The 11,744-nt window shown below is 30.6% G+C and overlaps 1 protein-coding gene and 2 pseudogenes across 2 annotated transcripts; all 3 read left to right on the plus strand.

Moving 5' to 3' along the window:
• The first annotated feature begins 4,182 nt into the window (after nucleotides 1-4,182).
• On the plus strand, nucleotides 4,183-5,091 carry LOC149883022 (uncharacterized; annotated as a pseudogene).
• Nucleotides 5,053-6,708, plus strand: LOC149883023 (uncharacterized; annotated as a pseudogene). The gene is made up of 3 exons (XR_016456677.1): nucleotides 5,053-5,400; nucleotides 5,589-5,615; nucleotides 5,844-6,708. The product of XR_016456677.1 is annotated as an uncharacterized LOC149883023 (transcript).
• Nucleotides 6,709-8,976: 2,268 nt separating this feature from the next.
• On the plus strand, nucleotides 8,977-11,494 carry LOC145182121 (uncharacterized). Its single transcript, XM_080057394.2, has 2 exons — nucleotides 8,977-9,629; nucleotides 10,810-11,494. Exons 1-2 carry the CDS (start codon nucleotides 9,251-9,253, stop codon nucleotides 11,382-11,384), a joined length of 954 nt encoding a protein of 317 aa, XP_079913520.2. The 5' UTR covers nucleotides 8,977-9,250; the 3' UTR covers nucleotides 11,385-11,494.
• Nucleotides 11,495-11,744: the final 250 nt, after the last annotated feature.

An 11,744-nucleotide genomic window follows, 5' to 3' on the forward strand; every position in this document is an offset into this window, starting at 1 on the left:
TTAACGCTCCACTAGGACCTCATCTTGGTGGTGTGTTCGAAATAATGATCAAGGCTGCAAAACATGCAGCATCTGGAATACTTGAAAATGCTGATATTACTGATGAAGAACTCCATACGGTCTTTACAGGTGCTGAGAGTTTACTGAACTCTCGCCCATTAACGTATCAGAGTGCAGATAGATGATGTTCCATTGACTCCTAATCATTTTTTAACTGGACAAGTGGGAGGACACTTCGCTCCTGACTCAAACCAATCAAAAAATTATCATCCTAAAACACGCTGGCGTCGAGTACAAGAATTATTACGTCACTTTTGGAAAAGATGGTTGCGAGAATGGCTTCCCTCTTTATCAAAACGGTATAAATGGAATCAAGAAAACCGTAAAATGAAAATAGATGACATCGTATTAGTCATTTCTCCGAATATAGCTAGAGGACATTGGCCGCTTGGTCGAATTATAGAAGTATTTGAAAGGAAAAGGTGGACGTGTAAGTGTTGTAAGAGTTAAAATTGGCGAAAAAGAATTTATACGACCAATTACAAGATTGTATCCTCTTGAGTTCGGTAATTGAAAAGGTTTGATAGACTGGAGTCTATCAAAGAGGGGGAGAATGATCAGAAGAAATTTACATTAAAATCATTATTGTAACTTGGACTTGCCGATCCTATAATTATCCGTAGTTGTGGTGTCTGGGTGCTTTTATGCGCCAAATTACCATAAGTATGCCATATATAGCACATTTATTGGAGGCTATTAAAAACTAATTTATCTATTTTTAGCAACTTTCAATTGTATAAATAGGGTAAAAATATCATTATTATATGTTGATTTAAAAGTAACAAACGCGAACGGTGTTGATCTTCTAAATATAATTTATAATAAGCAATCAGTATTATTCGTGATCACCTTAGGATCACGTTGACATACAAACTGAAATCATGATTGTGGCCATTACATTGAAATTTTATTCATATGACTAATATTACAATATACATCAGAAGTTTTTATTTGAAGCATTTGTTTAAAATGCCTAAATACGAAAAAGGACACGGTGATTTTGTTAAAAAGTTTCGGATTTGCTGCTTCAGGAAAGACAAGGATTTAAGACCAATAAAAAATGCTGAAACAACTTATTTAAATCTAAATAAAAAGAAAAATGACAATTCAAATCTTATCAAAACTATATTCTGGAAAGATTATTCAGCGGATACCCTAACCTTCCTACCATGCTTTGCTCAAAATATAGAAAAAAGCTTGCAGGGATTGATCCTTACTTTACTATGTGGCCGTGTTATGAATGTAATTATAGCTATATTGATGTTTAATTCACTTAAGTTAAAATTTAGTTACGTTACTTTAGTTATAATAGTTGCTAAACATATAAAATTTATCAAAGGGAGAAAACGTGAATGCTTTATTTGTGAAAATGGGTGCAAATTACAAATGTAAAAAATATTGGCCCCTATGGTTGAATATGTGTCGGGAAAACTTGTTTATCAAGGCGCTGGGATGTTTCAAATAAACCTGCAGAAAGACTAGTTTGTCAAGATTGCTGTGCCCAAGTGGGACAGGGAATTCCACATCCCTGTACAAAATTAGAAAGAAAAAAGAGCTTGACTGCCATTGTAAAATCAACTGTCCAGTTCTATCAAAGACTTAAGCACAAATGACTCAGGGAACACCTTAGCTTTGAGAAAGTTTAGTCCAAAGCAACTCGCTGTCTCTTTCGGAAAGACTGGGGTAAGAAAACTTTCTTTTCTTTAGATAAGTTAAGCAAAATTCAATTGATACTACATGCCAGGTAAGTTTTTGTTGTTTAAAAATACTTTTAAAAATAATTTTGTTATGAGTTTAAAGCAATTTTCTTAAATAACAATATATATATATATATATATATATATATATATATATATATATATATATATATATATATATATATATATATATATATATATATATATATATATATATATATATTCTCAGAAATTTTGCAACGATTACTTTGAAATCGTTGCACAATTTCTGAGAAGTGAGGCAGGACGGAAAATCTGGTTTCAATATTAAACTAATTGAGAACCACAAGATGATTGGAAAATTATTTAATGGTGATAAACTCCCATTGCTATTAGAATTAAATGAAAGCAAAGAGGTAAGTAAACTGTTACCAAAAAAATATTTTTTGATAACTTGATTGCAATCTGTATCATTCATTTTAATTTTTTATGGGTGTATAGTTGGTAAAAAGATACTCTATTGTGTAATGCAGCAACATTGAAGAGCTCGTAGCAATGGTACTTCATCACAGAAGTCAAGGAACAAATGATGTTGATATCAAATTAGGTGTAGATGGAGGGCAGGATTCCTTAAATTTACACTGTCAATCACCCTAAAAACGGAGTTAAAAAATGATAAAACTCCAGAGAAACTGAGCACGTGTGACGGATATGAGTTTAGTACATAGAGTTTAAAGATTCAAGTGTCCACAAAACTAGTATATTGGCCATTTTTCTTTCATTGAACGAAAAATACCATAATTTGCGGTTAATTTTGGATAAGTTGAATATTTCATCCTTAGATTACATAGTATCTGAGGATCTAAAGGTTTTGCTTCAAATGTTTGGAAAAGAAACTGTAACATTAAAGCATCCTTATCCGTATTGCATGACGTCATCTCCTGACTTTCAAAAAGCTGATTATTTTACTCTAGAATCTTTGTGCAGATTGTACAACCAATCGATGGCTGATGGTGCAAATTTAAAAAAAGCAAAAAAGTACACAAATGTTGTTAATACCCATTTATCAATAGGCGACAAAAACATAGGCTACCTGTATCGGACCGAACAATCAGACGGCATGCTGTTGAAGCCGGATTGTTTTCTCGACGCCCTGCAAAGAAACCGCTGATTTTACTAAAAAACCAGAAGAAAAGACTCCTGTTTGCTACATCTCATATTGACTGAAATGTGCAGAAATGGCGAACTGTCCTGTTCAGTGATGAATCGAAGTTCAACATCATTGGGAGCGATGGCATTTGCCGTGTACGTCGACCGGCCGGAAAACGCCTCGATTTACGTTACTGCCATAAGACCGTGAAGCATGGTGGAGGCAATGTAATGGTCTGGGGGTGTTTTTCTGCTAGCGGTCTAAGCCCAATACATCGAAACGATGGAATAATGGACCGTTTCATGTATAAAAATATCCTGAAAGATGTTATGTTACCTCATGCTGAATGGAATATGCCAATAAAATGGGTTTTTCAGCAAGACAACGATCCAAAACACACTGCAAAAGTAGTCAAGCAGTGGTTTCAAGACAACCACCTATCGGTGATGGATTGGCCGTCTCAATCTCCGGATCTCAACCCTATCGAGAACCTGTGGGAGATCGTCAACCGCAGAATTAATCGTGAAGGTGTTCGTAATAAGGATCAACTGTTTGAACAAATCCAAAAGGCCTGGGCAGCAATTCCACAAAGTTTCATTGATCACCTGATCAAATCTATGCCTCGAAGATGCAAGGCTGTGATCGACAACAAAGGATTCGCCACGAAATATTGATAGCGAAATACAGCTTGGTCAACATTTTGTCGAGTTGCACTTGTTTTGTCCAGAAGGAAATCAACTTTTTTTAATACTTTTGATTAATTTATTAATTTTCGTGTACAAATAATGAACTTTGTGATGAATAAAACTTGAAGAACTTTGTCTCTAAACAGTTACATAGTTATTTCTCTAAATTGAAAAAATGCAGCACTTTTATATAAAGAAACTAAATTAGCATTATTTGGTTGCCTAATGTTTTGTCCAATATTGTATAAGTTTTTACTTTAATTTACCCGACGCAACTGTACGAATAGCACAAACAATTTTTGTAATGCGATTACTTGACAAAAACAATTTTTTATTAAAATTTTCATTGTAAAATAGCAGTGTCAAAGTTTTTAACGAAATTCTAATCTTTAAATATAAATATTCATTAATCTTATTGTATTTTATTTAAGTAACATTTATTAAAAAATTATGTAAATATTTTTTTACAAAGTGCAGTATAAAAAAAAAAAAAAATTTTTCATGCGCTGAAAAATTAAAGATATTTTTGTTATAAAAAGAAAATAAATAAATAAAAGTAAAGTAAATAAAAAAACTATATGCTAATTTTTTTGTAGTTAATATCTAGAAAATGAATAGCTATACAAAAGATTATTCATATTCACCATTCGTCGAAAAGCTAAAAAACAAGCTGAACTTGATTTAAATAGAGTATATAACAATCTTCGGACCATAAAAATTTTTGTGATGTCAAGCAGCTAGTTCAATAGGAAGATACAACTTTATTAAAAGATGAAAAAGTTTTGTTTAGTGACATTACAATAACTGTTGCCCAGACAACAGATTTTAATTTAAAGAGTAATTTTAGTACTGATTCAATCAGAGATTTAAATTTTGCTAATAATAATATCAATGATGTTGATTCCGAGGAAAATTACTATGTTTCATCTAGCTCTAATGACCAAAATGAAAATTTTGATGGTGAAATAAACAACATACTTTTTGATTGGTCTCTGCAATATGAAATAACCCGTGTGGCACTTGCATCACTTCGATGCATTCTTAAACCATATTTGTCAACTTTACTACAACCTCCTAGGACATTATTATCTTAGAAGATCCAAGGACATTATTATCTGAGAAGATTATTGTCACATTTTACTTGAGAATGGTTTGAAAAACTGGATTAATAATTAGCTTATACCCGAGAATACAAACATCTTCTTGCAATTTAATGTAGATGGGTTGCCTCTTTTCAAAAGCTCTTGCGTCTCGGTATGGCTAATACTTTGTATTGTAAAGAACTTTAGTATGAAAGAACCATTTATTGTAGGAATATATAGCAGAAGAAAAAAAACCACCAATTGCAGCAGAATTTCTTGAAAAGTTTGTTGAATAAACTAAACATTTAGTAGAAGATGGTTTTTTGTTTGGTAACAAAAGGTATTCTGTTAAAATTCATTCATTTTTCTGTGATGCACCTGCAAGAGCATTTGTCAAAGGTATAAAAGGTCATTCTGGTTATAATTCTTTTTTTTAAAAACTTTTTTAGCAAGTCTTAAAACAAGCAGAGCTAACTCTGCTTGTTTTAAATTTTGATGTGCTTGACACATCAGGATGAACAAATTTCTATGTCAAAAAAGCAGCAAAAAAATTTTTCATTGTCTGATGAAGAAAATATTGAGGACAATCATAAAAAGCTTAAATGTCCAAATGTTCCATCAGGGCTAGCTAAGCCTTTAGTAAAATCACTTATTCAGCCTAATAAGGCCACATTTCATCCTAGGCTAAGAAATATCAAAAATACACTTAAACCATTTGCATGCAGTAGTATCAAATACCATTTCAGGTAAATAAAATTTCAATTATTTAACAAGATTAAAAGTTTTTTATTAAGATTAAAAGTTGCTTTAACATTAACTTTCCAATTTTTTATTAATTTTTTATAATTTTTAAAATTCTAGGTGTTTTATTAATTTTAATATCTGCTGTATTATGAAATGCTCAGTAATGTATTCATAGTAATTTTTTCTTTAGCGGAGAATGTAATAATGGATTTATCAGGTAATTAAATTTTATAATTAAATTTTTTTGCAATGAGTCAATTTTGCTTTCAAGATGCATAGCTTGTTTTTCAGTGAATAATATGTTATGTTTGTATTATCATTATTACAATATTTAAATGCTTATTAGTTGCTTATGAAATATCTTTGACAAGTTTTCAATAAGTTGTTTTGCATAATCATTCCTTAAAAAATAACATACTAAACCTTTTAATTGATTTTTTTTTAGCAAGTTGTGAGATTGCTTTTCCAGAAAAAAGTAAACAGGAGTTAAATATGTCTGATGAACAAAATGAAGATTTCACGATACATTCTTGCACAGCTAAATCACCAGAAACTGATAATATTTTGGTCGTAAAAAATCTGTACATGTGTACACTAAAACTTTAGTTTCCACGCCTATACAATTGGAAACTAAAATAATAAAACTAAATATTTTAGGTTGTTATAGTGAAAGTATTATTTTTGATAAATATAACTAACTAATAATTTTTTTTACTGTCCTGATACCAAGCAATAAAATAAATTTTCAATAAAAATGAGTTAAATATTTTTTTAAATTGTAATTACTATTAATTACTACCTACAAATGCCCAACTTTTTAATAACTTACTCAATTACTAATGTCTCCATCCTTTACAGAAAAGAAAAAGTAAACTTTTTATAAAGTTAGAATTTTATAGACAAGTCCATTTTAGACAACATCAGACAATTTTAACTCAACAAATTGTCATCTGAATAACCAAATTAGACAACTTTTTCAGGTTGGAATTTGAATACTATACGAGATGAGTTCAAAAAGAAGTGGTTCAAATTTAGAGATAAATCAGAATATCATTTTGCACAGTAATAAAAATCTAAGTAGTAAAATGAGGATTTAATTTTCCTTTTCTTTTCAGGTGTTGCTAAGAAGAACAAGTTATTGAGTGACATCACTGCTTCAAGTGTTGAACAACTTATTAAGGTTTGGCTTACACAGTCCTGCGACCACAAAGGAGGCAGAAATTATCCAGAACTAGGGAATTAACAATTACTCCAAAAAATTTAATCCGAGACAATAAATTATTATAACTTATTGTAAAAAAATTGCATAGTAACGGTTTATTCCAATGAAATATTTAAGCCCCGTGAATAATATTTCAAAAAAGGGAACTTTTATCTTAATACCGTTAAATTTTAGAATTGCACCGCAATTTAATTATAAATTACTCATTTCAAATCTGGGTTTTAGTTAAGAAAGATGGAATAGTTTTATAGCTAGATTTTTATGTTAAATAAAACACTACAAATTAGGTTTAGTAGAAACTTGCAGTAAAACTAGCTTAAAGACAACAGAATACCACGTAATAAATCTAGTACAATCAAACAAAACATCATCGATGATTGTAATGCTGGAATAATACAAGTGAATGTCAAAAGTGGTAAAATGTCGATTAGTTAAAAATGTAAAACCAAAGGAACTGTTGAAACTATGCATTTAGGTGGAGGACCGATGAAAAGTACTCCTCATACTGATAATAAAATTATTAGGTACACAAAGAATCACAGTAATTATACAGTGGAATAGTGAAGATGAATATTATGGTTGGAATATTACAGTTGGCAAGCTATTAAAATAGCTATACAATAATGGAAGCGTGAAACATGGGGTGGCAAAGGGTTAGTGGTTTTGGGGTTTTTTGTGGTTTTCTTTTCAGGATTTTCTACATTAGGACAACTTTATCGCATCGGAGTTATAATCGACAAATACATAATTGAATTCTAGAGAATCAAGTATTACCTTTTTTAGATAGAACGAATCAAATATTGCCTTTTTCAGAACAAGCCTCTGCTGAAGACCTTTCAGGAGGAAAACGATCCCACATACACATTTAAAAAAATACTCATTAAATCATGATTTAATACAAAGGAAATCACTACAATACCATGGCATGGTCACAAATAAAACAAGTTCAAGTTGATAAACTTATCAAATCAATTCCTCAGATGTACAAAAGAACTATTGATATGCTATCAATTATTGATCTAATGTGCTTTTGATGACCATTAAGAGTTCCTTCAGTTTCGGAGTTGAAAATGATGATATTTCTCCTTTCTGAAATTTTTTTTTAATAATGCTTTGTCAATGTACATTTACCTTGCATAGAACAGTTGCTTGTGCTATATTTTATCTAAATCAAGATCTTTTTGAATTGAAATCAAAAAGTTGATAGCATGCTATAACGTTTTTATAACTTTCAATATGTATTTCTTTAGTTTTAGTAAGTAGTGTAGTTTTATATAAAGATCATTACATAAAATGTTATTCTCAATTTCGAAGAAATGAAAGTAGAAGAAAAATTTAAACGTATGAAAATTGCTGCGTTTGGTTACTTCTTAAGATTTCTCAAGATAATTTTTTTGAATTATTTTTAGATAGCATACATATTCTCACTTATTCCTATTGCTTTATTCGTTTTTATATCTTCAATAGTTAAAATTCCAGTACGACGGAGATGTTTTGCGCCGCAGAGAGTAATCGTATAGAATCAAGTTATGGTAGAGAATTAAGTTATAGTAGAGAACCAAGTTAGTGTATAGAATCAAGTTATCGTAGATAGTCAAGTGTAGAGAAAGTTCATAAGTTTGAAATTGATTAAACGTGAGAAGAAAAAAAAAAGTAAAGCAAAGGCATTTTTTTTAAGCTGCTTAAAGTGTCTCTTCTAATTATTTTTATTTTTCAAGTTCATCCCAGTTTTACAAGGTAATTCTATGACTTCATCAATTCTAATAACTTATTCTTCACAAAAAGATCTGGACTTAAGGGTGAAATTGATTTTAAGCTTTTTTGAAAAGAAAAAAATGCAATAATGCTGAACTAGAAGCGTGTTAGTTTAAAGGTTTTAGGTAGCATGATTGAGGAGTATATTTTATAAGGGATAAAATGTATACATTTTTAAAGAGAATTCACTCTCTTCAACGTTTTTTCTAGCAACAGTAGTAATAACGGTGACAATTGTATGTATGTATGTATGTATGTATGTATGCATGTACTTTTTAAGACAGACTGAATAATGTCTGGTTGATTAAGGGCAATCTCTGTACTTGATGAATAAGTCTTTTAAAATAAGTTTTTTTTTTGCTGGCTCCCTAAGAAATAAAAATTATCACTTCCTACACTTTCTGGAACTCCCTATACTTTTAATGTAAATTTGATTGCGAAGGTGTGTGTCTGTTACTGTGTCTGATTTTCTTTAAATGTAAGTGAGTGCCTTAGTGTCAGTGTGAGTCCGAGTGTGTTTGTCTGAGAGATACTAAGAAATAATATAGATCTTTATTTGTAGAAACTATTAACACGATCTAGTTCACTATGCTGAAAGTAATATCTGTGAGGACAATGAGTACATTTGGTAAGTCTAAAGTAAGGTAACTTAAGCTGAAGCGCCTTCTCTTGCAAGTGAAATAGAAACCAGGAGTCATTTCTGCATTCTTTGATCTTTTCTACACAACAGAACACATGCATTTTTGAACAGGTTCATAATTTTTACTCAAAGTTCCGAAAAATCTTCCGTGTAAACAATTTCATGTTTTGACTGCGAATTAAAATTGCTGACTTTGTTTGACGTTTGACGTGAGGAGTCTCAGAATATTTTTAAAATGTATTTTGAAAAGATATTTAATGCAGAGGTAGAGTTGCATACTCCTCCTCAAACGCCATCATGTGGCGAAGGAATTTTTAGCGACTTAGGTTTTGACGCAGAGTTACTATCTTTTAACTTCACTCTTCAAGATCTAGCAGATGATTTTATAATAACGAAGACTTTTCGCGCCGAAGTGCTGCGAGACGATTGTATGTGGGGTGAAAGTGAATTAAAATGTTCCAACTCTCCAAGCGATGGTTTAAAGAACTGCAGATCACTACTAGTGACTCCGATAAATTTTACATTAAACCCTTCACCAACAATAGTAAATGACGATTTATGTTGCGATACAACAGATGAATACTCACTTTTGACTCCTGCTGATACGGAAAGCGGTAATTAATATTCAATTAACTAGCTAACTTTTAATTTTAAAATGGATTAACTGTGAAAATTTGTTAACAGTACATATCTTAATAACAAATTTTCTTAACAATAAATATTAACATCATACATTCATCGTTCGTATTAACGTTTCTTTTTAAAAAAAAAAAAAAATATGGGTGCGCAAGGGATATAGTAAAAAAGAGAAAGAAGAAAAGAAAAAGAAAAGAAAATAAGAACTTGAAATGTGCAATTAATCAAGTATACTTTATTTAGAGCACTTTAAAACGCGCAATTGAGCTGTTAATTTTTAAAATACTTTTAACGCCTGAATATGGCAAGTCTGGCGCGCGTATTTCAGAGAATAAAAACCTTCTCATATTCTGCACCAAAAAAAAAGTAAAGAAACTAACGGTTACTTGATTATTTTTCACGAACTGATTAGTGACACGATCAGTGTAATCATTAGATAGAAAACAACTAATACAATAATCTTATTAATAGCAGAAGAGCCTATTCTTATGAATTTAAAAATTCAGTCCCGTTGAGAATAAACCTTTAAATTTTTAAAATCAAATTAATGAGGTTGGTTTTTTTTTTAATGTAAATATCTTTTGAAATAGGATATTATTAAAAAAAAAAAAAAAAAAAAAAAACGTTAAGGGGAGGATGGGAGGATGGGAGGATGGGAGGATGGGAGGATGGGAGGATGGGAGGATGGGAGGATGGGAGGATGGGAGGATGGGAGGATGGGAGGATGGGATGGAAAGAGGTATTTTTGATGTTAAGATTTAATTTAGTTTTAGGTTGTTTTTTGTTTGTTTTTTTGTTTGTTTGTTTTTTATTTATTGATTGTGGCGGTGAGAAGTTTGCAGAAAAGAGCTAAAACTTGTTTAATTTTTTTTTCAAAATTTAAATCATTGAATTATTAGCAAATTATTAAAAAATCTAACTTTTTTTTTTTATTTTTCTTTTTTTTTTGATCACATTTAATTAGAAAATTGTTTGTAAATAAACCATTGGTTTGCTTCTGTTATTCTGCCTTTTTTTTTTTTTTCCGATAAAGTTTTTATCGTGGTTACTCTACAGAGCTCAGCATTTATAGTTAATCTGATGATGACAATTACCAATTATTTAACTATATTCTTAAATCTTTTACAACTGACTCATTTTTTTATGTTTTCTTCGCAGATGATGAAGTTGATGTTGTTGGAATAAGCGATGCATCAGTGCTATGCGATACTAAAGAAGACATACAAGAAAGAAAACCTTTGATTTTTTCATCCTTCGATAGCAGCAACCCTCAAACACTTGCTAGTATAGAAGAAAACAACCATGCGTCTCCCGTTGTTGAGAATGATGCTTTCGATAAAAAAAATGAAAATTTAGTTTCAAGAAATATGAAAAGTTCAAAACCGAAACCCAAACGGAACATCCAAGTTTATTCTTCAGACGATAATTCAAATGAATCCTTAAGCCCGCGACCTTTAAGCCGCATTTCGCACAATCATTTAGAAAGGAAAAGAAGAGACGAGCTGAAACGCAAGTTTGATGATTTACGCAAATCTTTGCCGGAATTGGAATTTCATGAAAAGGCTCCTAAAGTGGTTATTCTAACCAAGGGCATTGATCATATAAAACGGCTTGAAAACGAAGATAAGAAACTGACAATTCAAAAAAACCTTCTAAAATCAATAAATTCTATGTTGACAAAGAAACTAAAGACGTTAACTCGTCAAGACGAAATGTCGCGGTTTCGCTTCTGAGTGACGTGCTTTTTCTAATCTTTATATCGTCTTATGTATATAAAATAATAAATTGTAGATAAAAACGATATTGTATATGTTTAATCAATAAATATTTTTTTAAAAAACAAGTTCCTGAATTTTTTTATTTGCGCATGTGGTGAAGAATTTCTTTTTTTTTTTAAAGGAATAAAAAAAGTCCAGAATTTTTTTGTTTTACTAATTAGAATTCAGACCGGTTCAAGTAGAATTCAAGTAGAATTCAAGTAGAATTCAAGTAGAATTCAAGTAGAATTCAAGTAGAATTCAAGTAGAATTCAAGTAGAATTCAAGTAGAATTCAGATCAGTTAAAGACAAAGCAATAGAAGGGTTATATTTCT

This window comes from Hydra viridissima, unplaced genomic scaffold (assembly GCF_058129835.1).
Source record: "Hydra viridissima isolate aposymbiotic clone 2 unplaced genomic scaffold, HvirCarnegie_v1 scaffold_10, whole genome shotgun sequence".
Classification (NCBI taxonomy): domain Eukaryota; kingdom Metazoa; phylum Cnidaria; class Hydrozoa; order Anthoathecata; family Hydridae; genus Hydra; species Hydra viridissima.